Source organism: Monodelphis domestica, chromosome 7, assembly GCF_027887165.1.
Source record: "Monodelphis domestica isolate mMonDom1 chromosome 7, mMonDom1.pri, whole genome shotgun sequence".
Taxonomy (NCBI): domain Eukaryota; kingdom Metazoa; phylum Chordata; class Mammalia; order Didelphimorphia; family Didelphidae; genus Monodelphis; species Monodelphis domestica.
The window spans coordinates 18,020,469-18,041,435 of NC_077233.1; the positions used below are offsets into that span (position 1 = coordinate 18,020,469).

General features: G+C 43.0%; 1 protein-coding gene and 1 long non-coding RNA gene across 2 annotated transcripts in view; one reads left to right on the forward strand and one right to left on the reverse strand.

Moving 5' to 3' along the window:
• DENND6A (DENN domain containing 6A) overlaps positions 1-20,967 on the reverse strand; it is a 57,859-nt gene that overhangs the window by 17,950 nt on the left and 18,942 nt on the right. Inside the window, exons 4-11 of the mRNA XM_007499962.3 lie at positions 18,860-18,972; positions 18,195-18,275; positions 16,529-16,634; positions 14,796-14,875; positions 11,773-11,835; positions 10,380-10,435; positions 7,056-7,178; positions 6,854-6,949 (exon numbers count right to left, since the gene is read on the reverse strand). Of these exons, the coding sequence (XP_007500024.1) occupies positions 6,854-6,949; positions 7,056-7,178; positions 10,380-10,435; positions 11,773-11,835; positions 14,796-14,875; positions 16,529-16,634; positions 18,195-18,275; positions 18,860-18,972 (718 nt within the window). The remainder of the gene's footprint in view (positions 1-6,853; positions 6,950-7,055; positions 7,179-10,379; positions 10,436-11,772; positions 11,836-14,795; positions 14,876-16,528; positions 16,635-18,194; positions 18,276-18,859; positions 18,973-20,967) is intronic.
• Positions 7,178-9,369, forward strand: LOC130455396 (uncharacterized). Its single transcript, XR_008913336.1, has 2 exons — positions 7,178-7,793; positions 8,212-9,369. It is a non-coding gene; the product is annotated as an uncharacterized LOC130455396 (long non-coding RNA).

Here is a 20,967-nt window from a genome sequence, read left to right on the forward strand (position 1 = left end):
GCAGGTGTACATCCAAGTCAGGACAACAGCTTCATTCATTTGAGTTTCCTTCTGTGACCTTCTGGATGGCACTTGAATTGTCATGAAAGGCAGCTACAGATATCTTTATAAGTTTGAATCCAGCCTTAGACACCCACTAGCTGTGTGATCCTGGGCAAGTCACTTAACCCCGTTCGCCTCAGCTTCCTCATCTGTAAAATGAGGAAGGAGATGGCAAACAAGACAACCCCAAATGGGCTCACAATAAGTTGGACACAACTAAAAGACAACAAGCGAATGGTGATGAATCCCATTTAGAGGCTCTCAGAGCAACATCGTCCACAAACAGGAGCATCCAGAGGGTGTCACCATCTCTGAGGAAGCATCCTGAACCTTCTCCACGCCACTGGCAGATCCCTTTGGGAACATCCATCTCTCTGCCTTACGACCCGCTCAGGGCTGATAATCAGAGGACAAATGAAAGCAGTCCAGCCAGGATCTGTCTGATCTCAACATCACCAGACAACAACCTGGAGGGAAGCATTTTATTCTGCCTCGTTAAAAATCTTTTGATCTTAAGAGCCAAACAATAAGTAAGCTGAGATGCTGTCTTGTCTGCATCTTTCACTTAACTCTACAACTCTAGAAATGTAGTTTGTGAAAGCTGCACTGTCCCTTTCACACAGAAACCCCTACAGTCAGAGGGGCTCACTCTCCTGAAGACTCTGTGGGTTGGTAGTTATCCATATACTCTCCTTTGCTTCTTTTGGTCATAATACCATCCATCAATATTTTTCCATGCATTTTTTTAAACCTTTACCTTCTGTCTCAGTATCAATTCTAAGAGGCAAGGGCTAGGCAACTGAGGTTAAGTGACTTGCCCAGGGTCACAAAGCTAGATAGCATACGAGGCAAAAGTTGAACCCAGGACTTTCCAACTCCAGGCCTGGTGTTCTATCCACTGTGCCACCTAGCTGCCCTTTCAGATATGATGAGAATCCATTCCACAATGGCCTCAAAAGTGTGTCCCCTCCAGCATGGATCTCCTTGGGCACATTTGGTATGTTTCAGTTGCTCCTTCCACCTCCATTTTCTTTTGGGACATTTCCATTTCCTCAGGTAGGAAATGGGGACTCAAGGTCAGCAATACTTAGGTTGGAATCCCACCTCTGACACTTATGAGTCTGTGACCGTAGACAAGTCACCTAACCCCTAAGGGGCCTCTGTTTAACTTTTTCTGTAATATGAAGACTTAAGGCTCAGCTTCTAATGTCTCTTCTACCTCCTAACTATGATCTCAAGAAATGGTAACATTCCTTAACAATGTCAGTTGCTTTAGTTATCCTTTTCCCATCTTCAACAACTGAATGGCCTAAGTTGAAGCTATTTTAGCCACACACTAACTTCTCTTCTAATTTGGTTTGATTTTTTTTTCTACAAATTGATTGCCTAAATGAAAACAGCTTATTCTTCAAAATATTCCTTGTTGGTATGCAACTATTTCTTCTCTGTGGAGAAATGGTTGTATTCATTTTTAAAATGTTCAGTGTTTGCCGTACCTCTTAAAGAAGTTATTCAAATATATGGGGCCAAGGTTTCTGCTTATAAGCCTTTGGCTTTTTTTGTCTCTTGACCATGAACCACATTTTTCGTGGTATTTTTTTATCATACTCTCCTACACTCTACCTTTATGCTGAAGTCTCTACGTGTTCAAAGAGAGTGTATATTGATTTAATTTGGAAAGTCTAAGCAAGTTCTTTTGTAGAATTTCTCAGCCTCCTAATCTTCTGCTCTAGATGTTGGTGTACAAACTACAATCCCCTTCACGTTCATCATGAGTGTCCATGAGGCAAAATTAACAAAAGCCCCATGAAATAGTGCCTTTTGTTGCACTGGGGCAAAAATAAAAAAAAATTCTCTTTTTTATCTCATCTCTAAGAATGACTTGTGAAACATTCTTCCATTTGGTACAACTTCTTTTTATCTTCTCATTTGCTCTATAAAACAACATCTACATTGTTGGTATTCATTTCTTTTACTCATTCACCAGGTAAGAACCTCACATTTAGAGGGGGTGTCTCTTGATTGGGAAATAGGTGAACAAATTGAGGTATATGTTGGAGATGGAATACTATTGTGCTAAGAGGAATAATAAACTGGAGGGATTCCATGTGAACTGGAACGACCTCCAGGAAGTGATGCAGAGCGAGAGGAGCAGAGCCAGGAGAACATTGTACACAGAGACGGATACATTGTGGCACAATCGATTGTAATGGACTTCTCCACTAGAAGCAATGCAATGATCCAGGACAATTCTGAGAGACTCATAAGGAAGAAGCTATTCATATCCAGAGAAAGAACTGTGGGAGCAAAAACGCAGAAGAAAAACATAGAATCGAACATGTAGGTCAATGGGAAAAGGATTGGGGATGTAGACTCTAAATGATCACTCTACTACAAATAGTAAAAATATGGAAATAGGTTTTGAACAATGGCACATGTAAAACCCAGTGGAATTGCTTGTTGGCTCTGGGAGGGAGGAGGGAGAAGGGATGGAGAGAATATGAATCATGTAACCATGGCAAAATAGTCTAAATTAATTAATTAAATGAATAAATTTTTTTAAAAAGAATCTCACATTTAGCATATCCACAACTAAGTCACTTGTTGTAGATAGCCTAAAACTCTGGTTCTCAGTATTCTCTGCCACTTTTCCCACTACTCTGCCTTCACCTCATGATTATAAGGCTGTGCCTACTGGAAATTAAATTCTCCATTTATAGCCAATAAGGTTATCAGAGCAAGTCACCAGGACAGGCCTTTCCAACACAGTAGAACTTGCCAAGGCTTATTGTACAATAAGAGGCTCTTCCATTAATGTTATAAAAATATATAAATGATGAGTTCATCTTAGAAATGCCAAGAATGATAATAATAATAATAATAACTGGCATTTATAGAATACTTTAAAGAACCACAAAGCATATTTTTGTTTATGTTTGTTATTTCATTTTTATTTATCTTACTCGGTTATTTGTTATATCATTCGGTACCCACAAGAGCCCTGAAAGTTAGGTGTTACTATTCTTAGTCCCATTTTACAAATGAAAAAACTGAGGCTGATAGAAGTTATATAATTTGCCTAATCCTATTTGACATACATTTACAAGTCTTAGCAACAGAATGAGACAAGGTGATACTGTAGAAAGAAAAAGACTTATCTCTGGAGTCAGGACCAGGGTCCAAATGGTCTCTAAAATTGGCTACATGGCCTTAGCCAGTCATTTAACCTCCAGGGGCCTCAGAGGAAGGACTCAGAAGTAAAGAACAACCCAGGGCAAACAACCCCAAACCGCTTATAACAACTTTCTGTTGGAGCAAAGGAGCAGAAATGCAGCAGATATGGTCCGAGCACCTGGAGGCTGGCTAGACCAACCACAGCCAAGGAGTGTAGCCGAACATCATGGCCCTGGAGAAAGAGTCTACACAAGGGCCCCGGTGCTAAAAAGGCAAACAAGCTCCCACTGCTGGTCAAAGCGCAGGCTCCCCTCCTCTGGGCAGAGAAGTAAAGGGGGTGGGAGACATGTGCAGGAGGATGGAGTCATTCATCTTCACTGTGGATCTCACTTGGGCCATGTCTGCTTCTCTGGTCCAGAGCATGGCTTCTATCTGGAAAGCCCATCAGGTGGGGAAGGATTGTGACGCAAGAACAGAAGGAAAAAAGAGTCAAAAGAGTCGGTGAAACACTCCTGGGAAGCCCAGAAGATTAGGAAGTTCAGAAGAGCCTCCAGTCTAGAAGGGCCGTTTCGTGACTACTGGGTTAAGTTTAACACGCTCTTCTACAATGACAGGAGTTCAGGCGTAATACACAATCCTCCCTGCGGCAAACTGGGTACTAAAATATCTGTGTTGGTGTGGTTAAGTCTCTCAGGAAAACTAAATAACAAGAGGAGACTGGACAGGGTGAAGAGGCTCTGTGGGCCCCGATGGCTCAAGAGCTGAAGACTATGAAAGACAAGAGAAAGAATGAAGGAACGAGCGTGGTGATGACCAAGTTAAAATATTTCTACTGGCTGGTGCCATGATTCTAAACCTCGAAAAGCTGATAACCAACCAAAAGAAAGGTTAACAAAGGAGCCAAATGGGATATAAAATCAAGCAGCAACATTTGCACTGTAATAACAGCCATCAGGAATAAGGGCAAACTGAACGAGAAGTTAAGATGTTAACCGCCTCGGAGCAAGAGAACCGTACAAAGGCAATGTCAAAATGACCTTCGTGTAAATGCTCACGGCTACAAACTCTGCTCACACTCAGGCTGAAAGAACAATGTTGTCGAAGTTCATTTAGATTCAGTGCTTTATCAGCAAAATGCCTGATCTCACAGAATCATGTCGTTGCCAACTTCATTTGGAAAAGTAGACTGGCAAGAGTAGAAGCAGCATCTGATGAAGAAAGCCAGCAGGAGGGTCCTTCCCCAGGCTGATTTCAGAACATGCCATTTAAGTCATAATTATCAAAACAGCCTAATCCTTTTTAGGTGAAAAAGCCGCTAACAGAATATATTAGAGAACCCAGAACCTGAGGTCAGGGTGTATGAGGTTAGTGGTCAAACCAGAAGTGAAAAATCTCAAGAAAGGAACCAGTATTCAATAAAAACAGCCATCAAAGTTGAACAGCTAACACAGGAAAACTAACAACACGATGAATGCTTACTGAATTTAAGATCTAAGCATTCAAAGCTATAAGAAAGATAATAAATTTGCCTCAACTGGGAAGATCAGGGTCATTCTGACAGAACAAATGGAAGAGACTACAACAATATTCATGGGTGTGATTATACAAAAGATAAAAGAGTTTTGAAAAACAAAAATAAATTTTGTAAAATTGAAAGAAGGAAAACAGATTGGGAAAAATATCTGCAAAGAACACATCAGATATAAATGATAAAGAACTATTCTACAACTCTAAGATAAAGACATCCCAATGATGCATAGGTCAAAAAAGGTAAAGAGATGATTTTCAAAGAAGGAAATGCCAACTGTGAATAATCCCATGAAAAAATGCTCAAGCTCTCCATGGGAAATGGATCTAATGAGAACCTCAGGACATCACCTTACACTCACTAAAGGGAGAAAAGGTGGGAAGTCACAAACTGATGAAATTCAGTGATAACAGTTTGGCAGGGAGAAAGCCCCCTATTTGAGTGACACATCACAAAATGAAAACTTTCTGAACTCAGGCACTCAATTGCTAGAACTTTATCCTAAAATTACCATAAAAAGCCAAAAAGAGAGAGAGAGACAGACAGACAGACAGACTTCTCTTCACCAAAAAATTGTGCTTTAGTTAGTTAGTGGTAGTCTCTCAGTGACCGAGAATGACTATAGTCTTTGTGCGTTTTCATCTATTGATGCACCCTCCTGTGGCTTTGGAGTCCAAAGGCTTGAGGCGCACAGTTTGTGGCACACGGGGCCTGGGACGCCAGTTGTGGCCTGGTGTCGGCGTTCACGCGCAGCGGCGAGACGTCGACGTCGCTCATCTTCAAAGGTGGCGGCGGCATGGTGAATGTGGGCTCGCCAGCTGCTTCTGTCAGAGGCAGCGAGTTCTAGCTGCTTTGGTGTCATGCCGGCCCACTTCAAGTTGGACTTTAGCTGATCCTTGAATCTTTTCTTTGGTCGGCCTTGTTTCCTGAGTCCAGCTGACAGTTCACCATAGAATACCTGTCTTGGTACTCGCGGTGGGTCCATGCGGATGGCGTGTCCAGACCATCGTAGCTGGGTTCTGAGGACCAGGACTTCGATGCTGGTGGAGTTGGCTCTGTCGAGGACTTCCTGGTTGGTGATTCGGTCCTGCCATCAGATCCTCATGATTGACCGGAGGGAGCGTTGGTGGAATTGCTCCAGCTGTTTCATGTGCTTCCGGTACAGTGTCCGTGTCTCACACCGTACAGGAGCGAGCTGAGGACCACTGCGTTGTACACTTTGAGCTTCGTCGCGGTGCTTACACCGCTGTGTTGGAGGACTTTGCAGCGCAGCCGTCCGAGTGCCTGGCTGGCCTTTTGGATCCTGGCATTGATCTCGTGGTCTAGGGACCCGTCGTTGGCCATGGTGCTGCCCAGGTACTTGAAAGTGTGCTTTACTCATCTTTAATATTATTTTTATTAATCCCTTCTGTTTTGTATCACATTCTTTTCCAAATCAGCCCCCCTCCACTTCCCTGCAGGTCATTCATCATAAGATTCACTAAAGATTTTTTCAGGAAGACAAAGATAACCCTAGGCATCACACTAACCCTGTCCGACTCTGTATGCCACATGCCACATTCCACATCCATCCCCCAACCCCTTCCCTGTCCACTGCCACGGAGGAAAGGAGATTCTCCTTAGGATGGGGAAGGGTGAGAAAAGGAAGGTAAGTTAAAACAATGGGATATTATAATATTGAAAGTGATCAACAGAAAACAAGTAAAAAAGATCATCTGGGCATGCAGTGTCCCGAAACAAGATCAATGGATCCCCGCCCCCCAACTGTGGGGAAAAGAATCCCACGGGGGTGGGGGCAAACTTCAGAGGAATTCCACCAGAGGTCTAGAGCAAACGCAGGCTCCACTTGCCTGTCATCTGTTAAAGGGTTGGGTTCTCCTTTACTAAATGCCAAAGAATTCACCTAATATTTTACTCCTTATTTCACAGTTTTTCAAAATTACCTGGCCTTCGTAAGTTACCACCAAGGTGATCATTTCTCTTTAAATACTGCCTTCTCAAAGACGAGCCTGGACTCAAAATGGGAACAAAAGCTTTCAGATGGTTGGGGATCTTTCGTTAACACTCTGGTGTCCAAGGTAAACGCGCACGCTTCGGTGCCATACTCACGGGGCCTGGGTCCGCGTAGTGTACTCCTTAAACTCACTGTCGTGTATGGTAAAGTAGGGTCTGAAGTCACTGCAGTACTTGAGCGGTGAAATGCAGCTGTGGACAAGAGGCGAGCGCTGACTAAAGGAACAGTCATCAGAGCACCCAAATGAATGCGCTGTTTGCTTCCAGGCATGCAGAAGAGGAGAGAGGAGACACTCACCTAATGAGAGCCAAGACAGTTTCTGAAGATTCCGATGGGGACGGCGCCATGACAACAAGGGGTTCTCCTAACAGCACCAGCTCCCAAAGCATCTGGCTGTGCAGGAACACAGGACAGAAACACCTGAAATTAAAACAGGAAACGTCTCCAGTCAACTTAATCAACCAGCCCTTCTCCTGTGCCTACCATGTGCCAGGCACTGTGCTGATACAAAGACGGAAACCATCCCAACGCCTAGGAAGCGACATTCTAACAGCAAAGAAGTGCCCCCCCACAAGCCTACCTAATAAGTAGAAACAAACAACAAGGAGGGAGCCTCCCTTGGAAGGACGTGTTGGCGCCGGGCCTTGAAGGTGAAGAGGGAGTCGAGCTCTGGCTAAGGGGGTCTCTAGGAATGGGGGTGATGGGCTAAGTGACGCCGTGAGGAACAGGGGTCGGAGCGTACAAGCGGGGAGTAACGTCCATGAAGCCGGAGACATCCGAGTTCCTGTTTGATCCTCCAGGAAACCGAAGGCCACTGGAGTTTACAGAGAATGGGACGGGGTGGCATGGTCAGATCTGCGTCTAAGGAAGATCGTTGGGCTGGAGTGGGAGACAATGACGAGGCTGCTGCAAGGACTGATCGCGAGAGGGCAGGAGCAGCTATGTGAGCTGAGAGAGGGTACCGAGAGAGCACCAAAGGAATGGAGGACACGAAAGCCTCGAGGAAGGATGCTGCCTTTGAGAGCCCCAAACAAGGTGGGATGGGGCAGTGGGGCGGGGGAAGGTTGGGGAGGAGACCAGGACTTCTCAGGAAATGCTGAGAAGATGTTCCTGGGCCAGTGGGGACTTGGGAATCAAGTTTCTTCATAACCTGCACGTGGCTTTTTGTTAGTTTGGTTTGGGGAGGAAAGAAGTCATTATATTCTAGAAAGAAATTGGGAAAATTCACAGAGATGATGTAAAAACATAAAACCATGATTCCAGTATTAACTAACTGTCACCCACTGTGCCAGAATGACCACCATAGAGAGATAAAATTACAATGTCAGACACATACTTATATGAGACACAAACTTACTGATGAGACATAGTTGCACACAGATGCAATATTTTTTGTATTTAGAGAACAATTTCAGACATCAGTGTGGATGTTCCTTTTTTCCCTCTATATCAGAATGCTCTTACTACACTGACCATCAGTCAATCCACCAGCAATTACTCAGCACTTCACATATGACAGAATATGGACTAAAGACATTCCCTCTTCACTTTGGACCTATGATTTCCTGGCACAAATGAGCTGAGATCTGCTTGGGACCAGGGGAGATGACAGGACTTGCCAACCATCAGATGACTATTTTGTGTCAAAAGTAGAAATAGATCCTATGCTCCCTAATGCCCAGACCTGGCCTGCTGTCCCGGATGGCATCCTATCATAAATTAAGGAATATAAAGCAGGGGCTTAATTATCCAACACCACAGACTTAATCTTTCATTAAAACTCTGCAAATTCAGCACAGCAATTAAATTCAAATATTTATTCGTGGCCACCTATGCCTGGAATTCCATCCATCTCAGAGAATCCCAAGTTTCCTTCAGGCCCTTTAGGAAATCTGCAGAAAAATGCTTTGCATAGAGTTTTGTTCTTGTCTTTGTGGTTCTGATAGGCCAGAAGGTCCTTCAGGAACAGGACGGCACCTCTATACCTGTGTCCCCAGGAGCTAACAACACTTGCCTGGAGCAAGTGACTAACAAACACTTATTAAACTGAACCACACTAAATGCTTCTTTTGTAGGTAGCGCTAGGCACTGCAGAAGATAGAAGATCAGCTCTCTTCATAGAGCTGACAATCTAGAAGAGAGACAAAACAAACGCCTGGTAAATACACTAGAAATGGAAAAAACCTGCCCAGAGAGAGCTTTACCAATTTTGAGATGGGCTGCAGAATGGGTAAAGGAGAGGCAGGTATTTGCCATGTCAAGGCAGAAGGAGAACACCTTTCAATCATAAACAAAAGAAATTCTAAAGTTCACAGATTTCTATTTTGCTTACAGTTTTAGGAACCACTGTCAGCAAACACCGCTAAGCCCCAGAGGAAAAGTTTTCATCGTTTTATCTTTCACATGGTTGCATGTTTCCTTTTTTTATTTCCTTTTTTTCCAATTATATATAAAAACAATTTTTAACATTCATTTTTTTAAAATTTGAGTTCCATATTCTTTCTCTGCCTCCCTATCCTCATGGAGAAAGCAATCTGATATGGTTGTATGCTTTAAGAAGAAGCTAGTAGGTCATTTTTTATTACAATAAAATTAAGATTGAGACAATTAAGTTTGGTCCTGAATATTAATTTTTCTAGATTCCTTTACTGATTAATGACAGAACTAAAAGTCACGTGAGCCTGGTCCACCAGAGAACGCTGGGCGCTCACCACAAGAGGGAGTGCTCTGTCTGAAGCACAGAGTCCTTTCTTGGCTGGTGGAGCCCCAGATCAGGCAGGATCCAGCTACCCATTTCTATGTCCAAAGGGCTTGAAAAATGTAGCCACTTATCAGGACACTGCTAACCCTCCACTGCCTGGTCAAAGAATCTGGCTGACCCGCCTGTTTTTCTGTAATCCCTCCTCCTCTGGCTCACCATCTTTTATACTAATGTATTATGTATAGGTGATCTGAAGGAGAATGACCATTGCCCCAAGCTTCAGAAGAAAAAGAAAAACATGCTGGGAGCAGTGAGGCACCAAAGCGACAGCAGTCTAGAAGATAAAGGAACCACAAGCCATGAATGTCTAGCCTTGAGAAGAAAGAGGAAGAGCTTGCCGGGGAATGGCTATTCATCTGACTTTTAAAATGAGGGATTCTTCTGACAGCAAATTACATATTACTAAGTTCACAGACACCATTGCTCAAATGAGTCTTAAAATCATTCTTCATTTCCACAGGATCTGTTCTATTCCATTGTAATGGAGCCCATAAGGATAAAATGCAAGACATGGGTAGCCTGGAGATACTGTGTCCATCAGATGATATTCCAATCTGCAGCTTCACTTGACTTTTGTGAACTTTGAAGAGTATATATCCAAGAACCACCGAAGTTAAAGACCAAAATGTGGTATTAATTTCAACCCAAGACAACTGAAAAAAATATGGGTTTACTGGTCATTTAAAGTACTTGAAGACCTTTCATCATTTTCTCCTTTTCTATTCCCACTCGGCCCCTCTTCCACCCTTATCCCAGGGGGAAAACCAGGAACTCCCAACTAGATAACTTATAAAATCTATGGAACAATAAGGAAGGAGAGAGGCTAAGGTTACTGTAACAAAAAAGCTTTAAATTTTCACCTGAAAAGATCCACTTCATGAATAGTGGGTAAAACCACAGAGATCTGTGAGTCTGTCTAAAAGAGAGAATGGAAAAAAAATTCACAAAAATTGAAGATAACCAATGAAGAATAAACCTTTGGCAAATACAACACTCATTCCTATTAAAATCACCGGAGAGAAGGGTATAAATGGAGTTTTTCTTAAAATGATACGAAGCACCTACCTAAAACCATCAGCAAGAATCCGCTTTTACAGGGAGAAGCTAGAAGCCTTCCCAGTAAGTAATCAGGAGTGAAGCGAGGATACTCATCTTCACCAACATAACTTAGCGTAATAATAGAAATGCTGGCAATAGCAAGGAGAACATTTTAAAAAGGAATTAAAGGAACCAAAATAGGCAAAGAGGTAATAAAACTATGTTTGCAGATGACATGATGGCATATGTGGAAAATCCTAGAGATTCAACCAAAAAGTTGAAACTGTCAATCATTTTAGCAAATAGCAGGATATAAGATAAATCCACATAAATCACCAGCATTTTTCTATATTACAAACAAAAGTCCCACAGGAAGCGAACGAAAGAGATGCTCCATTCTAAAAGGACCACAGATAGAATACCTGGGAGCACGCCTGCCAAAACAACCCCAGGAACTGCACGCACGTGCTTATCAAACACTTTTTACACAACTAAAAACCGAAGATGACCGGTTTGCTCGGGCCAGATCCTAAGTCTTTCCTGCTGTCCCAAGCAGACTTGTGTCCCTTCACAACCCAGAGCCCGGGGTGCAGGGAAGTCCCGCTGAGGGAGCACCCGGGAGTGTTTACACTTTGGAAGACTGTCTCCAGCTGTAGGGACACAGCTGCAAAGTGGGCTAATGCAAATTTCGGGGAAAGTAAACTCTTCATTTGCTCCATTTCTATCGGAAGGCTCTGACGGGCACTGGGGACGCCGCGACATGGAGAACGAGCAAGCTCCAACGTTACAGGGGAGCCGTTCTGCACCCACAGACGGACATCCTCCGAGGAAACACTGGAAGCCGATCCCGGCGACCGAGTCCTTTGTACTGAATTCCTGGATGAGAAGCCAGCTGGCCCGGCCCCATGAGAGGGAGGGAAGCCTCTTAAGGATTCGCCCCAGTCTACCAACCGCTCACCGCGTGTCTGAATTCTCCCATTTGCGCCCAACAGAAAGATAAAGACTAAAGGCTGAAGGACCTTCAAGCAGTTATCAGCGGCTATTTCAGCAGTGGACACCAACCGCGGCCTGAACGCAAGGCTCTCTCACTTCAAAATGATCGTTGGAGAGATTCTGCCGTGTCAGCGCGCGCCACTCATGACGGCTAGTTGTATTTCCCCAACGAGTCTGTCAGAGCCCCCCTAGAGGCCTCCCCAATCCCTGTGCAACGCCTACCTGCTGAGTTAACTGGGCTAACTGCGTTGTTCCAGGCTTGTCATGGCAGGTGGGAATCCGCACCTAAGAAGAAAAGAAGCGAAGTTAACCTTCTCCACCAAACGGCGCATCTGAGGCTCCGACGACGACAGACGACGTGCCAGAAAAGTAAGAGCGTAACACCTCTGCTCCACTGAAAGTAGCTTAACGATATGGCTCAATAGGCTACAATTTTGGAGAAGGAAAAACATCTGTTTTTAAATACAGAAGCGTCTATAAGGATATGTATTTTTAGGAATAGCATCCAGGCAACTCCTACACACACAAATGAGTAACTTTGATAACAAATACTATGAAGGGGGCAGCTGGGTGGCTCAGTGGATGGAGAGCCAGGCCTAGAGAAGGAGGTCCTGGGTTCAAATCTAACCTCGGACATTTCCCAGCTGGGTGACCCTGGGCAAGTCACTTGACCCCCATGGCCTAGCCCTTACCGCTCTTCTGCCTTGGAGCTAATACACAGTATTGACTCCAAGACGGAAGGTGAGGATTAAAAAAAAATACTATGAAGCTAGCCGGGAAGCAAATGCAATACAAAGAAATGACCACTAAATGATATTATTTACTGATAATTATTCCTTTCTCAATAGTCCAACATCTTTACCCATTCTGTCCAACTTGCTAAGCTCTGGGATAAGCGGAAATAAGAGAATTCTACAGCACTGACACCTCCATCAAGCCATTAACTTACAATGCGAATTCCATTCTTGGTTAGTTTCACAGTGGACAGCAGTGCATACGCGGGAAACACTCCGAAATGACGCATTTAATCACCGGCTCCTTTCGAAGTCTTACCGTGACCCCAACACAAATTTTAGGGTTGGTTTTTTTCCACAACGAATAAAGAAAAAAGCCAGAAAACCAGGGACACTGATACAAAAACAATTGTGTATGTGCAAGACTGAGCCAAATGCTTAGATTCAGTTAAGGTAAAATCAATTGAAAGCAATCAGTAATACCCTTAACAAAGAACATGCCATGGACAGCAGAAAGGTGACAAAACTAGACAATACTAGAGAATTAGCAAAAAAATGAACTGAAACAAGAGCAAAATAAATACACAAAAGGCCGAAAGCCAGTAACAGACAGGTGAGTCCCATCCCTGAGTTCAAAATGTCCAAGATATCTGAGAACCAATCAAATTGCCATTTCTGGAAATGGGGCGGGAAGAAGGGAGTGAGACATTTCAGATCACATTACTTCAGAGAACTTAGGTGGAAAATTGTGATCACAGGTAACTGGGAAAATAAAATATCCTTTTAAAAAATAAATAAGATCACTGAGAATCAGTCTGCCAAACCACACTCATCTCTGTTTCAATACAATTTCAAAACACTCCTTAAAAACAAGGAACCAACTTAAAGCCCTAGAGGGATACCCCATGCTCATGGATGGGTGGTACCGGTAGAATGACCATCCCACTATAGTTAATTTACAATCAGAGTACTATGCCCTTCAAATTACAAAACAGATACTTTATAGACATACAAAATAAAAACAAAATTCATTTGCAGAAACACAGGATCTAGAAAGGCAAGGGAGATGATGAAAAAAAGATAGTAAATAAAGAGTTAACAGCATTTCTGTTCATCAAAACTGTACTCTAAACCCCTAACTATAAACTCGATTGACTTAGAAGAATAAGAAATAGCTAAACTCAATAACCAGTATTTGAAAAAAGGGCAAAACACAAATTACTTAGGAAAGAATTTATTCGATAAGAATATCAGGAAAAATAGAAAGCAATATGGCAGAACTGAGGTTTAGTCCAACATATTACATTAAAAAATAAAGTCAAAATTATTATGTAACCTGAAAATTAAATACTATTAGGAGAGAAGTAGATCATAAGCTTTTCAGAGCTATTAGAGGGTTAATTCTTAACTAAAACAGATAGAAAGGGAAGCAAGATAAAATAGATAATTTCCATTACAAGAAATTGAAAAAGATTTTGTATGAGCAAAATTAATGCAGCTATTAAGAGAATAATTTGTTAACTAGGAAGAAAACCTTTCTTTGTCTAACAAATATCCTTTATAAGGATCTGATGTCTCAGATATATGGATAATTAAGAGCACTCTATAAGATTAAAGTGAATTTTCAAATCAATAATTCAATGCAATCTGATACATAAGAGAAATGTCAATGAAAATGACCCTGAGGTTTTATCTCACCCCAACAAATTGGCAGAAAGGCAGAATAGAGCAAGAGACAATGCTGGAGGGGCTGGAGAAAGCCAGGAACACAAATTCGCTGTTGCTGGAAATGTCACCTGGGAAATCCTTTCCAGGAAGCAATTTGGAATTATGCAAAGAGAGGGTCTAAAATGTTCTCACCCTCTGACCCAGAAATTCCAGTGCTAGGTGGATACCCCCAGGAGGTCAGTCTCAGAAAGGAAGGCCCCAAATATGCCAAAAATACTTAGAGTAGCAGCACGTTCTGTAGACGTCCAGAACTAGAAACAAAGTCGACAAGCACCTGCTAGGGCATGGCTAAACAAATGGTGGTACATGGATGACATAGAATATTACTACGAACATGAGCATGAAGAGAGAAGCCTGGGAAGACATAGGAAGTAACAGAAAGTGCAGCAAAAACAGAATCAGGGAGACAACACACACAACTCCAACAACGTGACCGGAGAGAACAATCGATTGTTTTGACGTCGAGGCCGTCCTACTGTGAGACAAAAAATGTGGCAATAAAAATGTATTTTAAAAACCAAATGACATGCTTAGAATGGTATCGGTGTGTTGTCTAATCCCACAGAACCCTTCTAATGTGTCTGGATGCTCAGTTTTCTGTAGCCATCAGGCTCCCACGAGCAGGAAGGGATGTAAAGATGCTCATACAAACCCTTCACATTCCTCCGGCAGAGGAAAGCAGGGATGGCCTCGGCTCTGGGTGGGATGTTAAGAACAAAATTCATGTTTTGTTTTCTCTAATGTCCAGGCTAAACAGAAATAAAGAAATGATGAGCCAATTACCTTAATAACCACCCCCATAATGGGCAAGTGTAATGTTTTCCCTGGTACTGGGGCAGGCCAGCGATCAACATCATTACAAGCTAGAAAACAAAATGAAATATCTCATTTGTATTAAGTGAAACAATTAAAGAGTTTCTAAATACATAGTTTACAAAAAAATGATAGCTAAACTAGTATCCATTTATTTCATACGACACATAAATGAAAAACACCAAGGGCTGCAGCAACTGTGTGGCGTGGTGGATAGCACAGGAATACTGTTGGGCCTAGAGCTGGAAGAGCTGAGTTCAAATTCTGTCTCAGAAACTTACAGCTATGTTACCGTGATAAGTCACCTTACTCTCTTACCCTCTGGCTGCTCATCTATCAACCTGGGACAACAACCAAACCCAGACATCCCTAGCTTGTTCTAAGGATCATAACATGCTCTGTAGAACTTGAAGCACTACATAAGTGCTAGTTATTATGATTTATTGATATCATTATTGTAAAAGATAAAAATATTAAGAAAAGATAGTGGACCCTAGTGCAAACATCAACAATATGGAAATAGGTTTGGCTCAAGGACACATGTAAAAGCCAGTGGAATTGACTGTTGGCTATGGGAGGGGGATGGGAGGAGGTAAGGGAAAAAATATGACTCTTGTAACCAAGGAAAAATATTCTAAATTGACTAATTAAATAAAATTTTCAAGAAATAAAAAATAAATTGGTGTTAGATGAGGATCCAGTCGTGGCGTTCAGCACAAAAATACTGTGCATGCAGTAACTACAAGAGAAATTTTCCTGAGGACAATAATTACTTGATGAAGTTCTCTCAATAACAACAATAAAAAGGTCTTTTCTTGAAAAAAAAAGAAAAGAAAAGATAGTGGGAGGAAAAGCAGGACTGTCCGCCTTTGATTCACATACCCAGCTCACTCTATTGGGATGGAAAGCAGTGCCTCAATTTCTAGAAAGCAGCTAAAATTCTTACGGAGGGAGCCACATGGAAAATAGCGAGGGAGTCCCCCAGCTAACATCATTCCAAATTCAGCCACAACAGGGATGAAAAGACCTCCCAGGAACAGTGAGTTAATTCCATAGAAACGATAATATAAATAGGGAATCATCTAAGGGGGGAGGAGATTCTCCAATTAAAAACTTTATTCTCAGGCACTAGGGATCTACTGAAAACTACAATCGTTGGACAATCATTTGAAAGCAATGCCACACCCTCTGGACCGCTGATAAGAGAACTGAGGAGGAGGGGAAGTATTTTGGCAACAATTCAATATTTAGATCATCTTAATAAAAAAGTTCCATATATTTCACTCTAATTCAGTATTTTTTAAAAGGCTAACATGGTCTAATATTTTCAGACATTTATCAAGTTACTAGAAGACGCCTAACTCTCTCTTCTCTCCTTTAATTCACAGTTATTCAAATCTTCACTGACTGATTTTCAGAAGGTTTATTTTTCATGAAAATGTTATTGTTAAAGGCGGCAGCTGGGTAGCCCAGTGGATAGCGTGCCAGGCCTGGAGTCAGGAGGTCCCGCGTTCAAATCTGTCCTCACACACTTCCTAGCTGTGGGACTCTGGGCAAGTCATTTAACCCTTTGCTGATCTTCTGAAATCCTGTCTAGGAATGACCCTACGTCCGAAGGCAAGGCTGGGTTGTTTGTTTTTTTACTTTGCAGTTAGATGTCTTTTAAGGCAGCAACAAGGTCACCTCAACAGTGCTTTACTCACCTGCCTCCAGGTACGGCTCACTCTTTTCGAAATACTCGGGTGCTATCTGTTTAAGCACGGTGTGGAAAAAGTGCGTATACGGCAGCTTGCTGATCAAAACCAGGGACTAGAAAACAAGGACACGAAGTCAGCCAGAGCGGAAAGCTCTAGTCTTAGTTGGATCTCGCTGTCACTTCCTGTACTCGGCGTTGCTGGAAAGCCCTACTGCCCAATGCACGGGGACCCAGACCCGAAAAGAGGCCGGTTTTAAAATGGAAATGAAAGCAGAATGGCCACAAAAGGCCAAAAGACGACCCGAGGCTCTCTGTCAGGCAGTCCTGATGGGCCACTTAATTAGAAGCAAAAATCTAGGGAGCCGTTAGAGCTTGAGGGCGGTTCAGGAAACCAGAGAGGCAGCCCCAAGCCCAGCTTCTGCTCCCACTCACGAGGGGCCCCCAGGGTTCTCCCAAGGGGTGCTAAGAATAAAGGCCCAACGAGCAACCACTGGCACACAGAGATGCTGGGGGCGTCTTCTCCTGCCTCCATGTCACTCCGGCGGCAGGACGAGCTCTTGGCAGCTTTAACTTGGATCTGACGGGGGTCAAACATGCTTTTCCTGGAAAGGGCCATCCCCAACAGCTCCAAGATGGACGGGCAGAAAGGACTGGGCAGCCTGGACAGGTGTGGGCTCCGTGGACAGAGAAAGCACTCTAGGCACCCCCTGCTAGGGATGTTCTAACAGGAAGTGCATCTTTATTTATATTTATATTTATAATATAATATATTTATATATATATATAATTATAATATATTTATATTATATATATATTTATATATATTTATTTTATTAATATATATATATATATTTATATTTATATGGTTTGTTTTTAAAAAGAAAGGGGAAAACCACCCCAGATTCAGACTAGTAAACAAGTACGTACAAAACAAATCCGTTAAAATAAAATAAGAGGAAAATTATATGTATGTACGTACAGATGAAAGGCAGCATGGACAATAAACCCTGCACTGTCCTGGGTTCGAATCCTGCCTCAGCACACCCTTACTGTGTGGCCCTGGACAAGTCACTTCATGTCTCCGTGTCCCCGGGGAATCTGATTCTGTCCTGAAGAGAAGGCCACATTATGCGCTGGTAGCGGGGGTGTCCTCACCGAGGAGGAGTTCTCTGTACCCAGGAAACACAAGAGTTCTGCAGGTGACACGCTGCCTCTACCCCGTGGAAAGAGGCCCCTTACAGGCTGTTTCCTTCTCCCTCTACAAAGGGGATGCTGTGCGCAGGACGCAGGACGCACTTCGTCAGTATTTGGTCGGTCACTAAAGTGACCGCTAGAAGAGCCGTACGGCACAGACAAGAAGGCAGCGGCCTCCCAGTCTCGCCCAGCCTCGGACCCTCCCAGGCAAAGCCCTCGACGGCCCACAGCTTCCTCGTCTGCAAAGCACTGCGAGGACCAAAGAGGTCGGCAGACAAGAGCCACGTTCTCCTGACTGAATCCTCACCCTCCGGGGCTGGCCCAGCACACGCGTGTGCGACGTGCTTGTGGCACGTGCATGCACGTATGAGTGTGTGTGGCAGAGGAGTCGCACGAGCGGCCCCGCTCAATTCTGTAACTGAAATGCTCCTGTTTAACTTCATAACAAAAAAGAAATGTGTTAAAAGAATATAAATTACCTTCTGAAAGTAGCCCCTTTTTAGTGTTTTATCTCGAACTTGTCGGAAATACACATAACCATAAAAATATGCAGGATCTTTCTGCCAAAAAAAAAGTAAAATAAAATTGCTTTTTATTTTTTATTTCAGTAATTTTTTAAAAATCTGATTCCTTTGAACACCAAAAGATGAGGCTTGAAGAGTCATAACTAACTCAAGCTTATGTCTGAAAACTAAAGAGTAGAATTCTGGACTTGGTTTTGCTTAATCTTATCCAGAAATAAAATAATTATGTGACTAAAATGCTAAAAGACAGCAGAAATGAATAAGAAAAATGAAAGGCCATAGAAAATACAAAGCCTATCTAGTAAAGGTTTTTCTTTGTGTTGCCTCAGGTGATAATCTAGTAGTAAAAAGCACCCTTGCTCAGACAAAGGGGCCGTTGACTGGGCCCAGACCAATTACATTCTAACGTCTTCCTGAAGTTTTCAGTGACATTTTAATCTGTCAAGAACTTCTGAAGGTTTCTACAAGCTCCTGAAGAATCCCACTCCTTCCTTCTGCAGCTCCTCTAAGCATTGCTATAATGCAAACAAAAGCCCAAGAATTCTGCCAAATACGACCATGTATACAGCTGGAGATGCATAAACACACAGCTGATGCCAACCATTTCCGACTTTTCTAACCTTCAAATACACAGGTGAATCTCTGTCAAACTGGTCTGGGATACAGCGCATTGACATCCTCCGGCCAGATGACTGTCGAAATCTGAAACAAAACTGTGTATCTCCAAGACAGCCTAATGGAAACAAAAACAAAAAGGGGAAATTGAGGACAGCTCAGCCTCTCATTCTACTTCTAAAAAATCACAGAATTTTATAGCTAAAATTAGCCCCACCCGCCCATTTTACAAAAGAGGCCCTGAGAGTGTCAATCTGTGACCAGGCCAGGACTAAAGCCTCAGTTTGTCTACATCATGTTTCTATGGTTGTTCATTCTCCTTTGAGGTGTTATATACTTTCTTAAAAAGTGTATATATAACTCAGGAAGAGAACAAGCAGTAAATCAATCACCGTCTTCATTCCAGATTTATTTCTGACACTGAAGTTTTCACGGACACCCACTTAATTTCACAAACTGCTCCCCAACTTAAAGTAATTTATCTAAAAGCCAGGCCAAAACAAGGGTTAACAATGTTAATACCATTCTTCAGCCCCTCAATCCTTAACACATTTTCTGAAGAAGCTACAAAGGGATTCCAAAGGACTCTCAACTAGATTAGCATGAGGACTATCAAACGTTCTGGCTACCTGGGCAACAGTCATTTGTCCTATAGCTGAAAACAAAGAGGCCTCCATGAAGGTTACAAAAAACAGAATTTGGGGCTGCCTAGATGGCCCTCTGTGATGAACCCAGAGGACTCCCAGCTTCTTCCACCCTTTTTCCCTTAGTGAAGCAGATCTCTGGAACCATGTGGATAAGGGGGGAGTTGGCATGACAGCAGGGGAACAATTACTTCCCAGAGTCTCCATCCTGGTAGAATGGAACAGGGTTTAGGGGATGTGAGACAGAGTGTCCAGGCTCCTTCCCAGAAAAGCCTGGAGGTGCCCAGCTCACTCTCCTACATAGGCCTTCCTTTACCAACAAGGAAATCCCATTCTTGGGAACTCTGAGACGTCTACCTTTCCTACGACTGTTTTCACAAAGAAATTAATTAGCAATTAGTTGCTAACTGCTCGATTTCCAGGGTAAGGAAGACCTGTCCAGGACCCCAGGAAGCATAACTAAGAATGGGCGAGGACCTGAGCTCAGTCCAGTCCCACACCCTCCTTTTAGGGGCAGGAAACACATGCAGACTGAAGTGAGCAGCCTTCTCAGGTGCGAGGGATGACAAGCATCCTAGGGCCTACATCCAAATATAAAACTCAAATCTAAACTGGCTGGGTAACCTGGGGAAAGTCTGGGCAAGGCTCTAAGGCTCGACTTTCAGAGAAGATGCCAACCAGCACGGATGGAGGGAGTTTCCTCATCTGGAAGTTCCATAGACTGTGGCTATCACAGGTATCGCCTTTACTCTATTCATAGCTTGAAAAGAAAGAATTCAAAGGGACTTTTGAAAACACACTGCTATAGAGCAAGTGTTATTACTAAAAAAGATTACACAGAACTTCTGCTCCCAGTGATGTTTTTTCTAACTCCTCCACTAACAGCCAAGAAAATCCGCATCCAGCATCTGCATGTCCCGCCCAGTGTGTGGGAGAGCACCGAGAGCTGCTTTGGTTTTGTTTTTTCTATATTACTCAAATGTCTGGCAAAATCCAAATGAAGGGGGCTGGGGGCAGCCTTTGGAAAACTGACTTTTCTACTGGAGGAATGTTTTGTATGTTTCCTTCTTTGAGTAAACTTTAGCTGTGGAAATAAATTCACTGAAATGAAGGCAGTGACTATGGTTAGGTTATCTTCCTCGATGACTTTTCTGGTTTAAAAGTGCCAAGTCATCAGGGTTGACTGGGGCCAACTTCTGGGTGGCCCCTTCCTTTCAATGAGGCCTTAGAACACGTCACCACAGCACGGGGGCGCTTATCTGGAAAGCTGCTTTTGGAATACTCAAAAAGGAGTACTATGTAGTGAGCCTTTGTTGAGGCCAATTTTCTCTGATAAGATTTCTAGGCACTGAAGCCTAAAGTTCCTCGTGTTCCTCTGATTCATCCTCGTAGGAGGCTGTAAGCTCCTTGAGGGCAGGACCTGTTTTTCCTTTGCTCTCTCCCTTCCACGCACTCAGAAGGCATCTGTA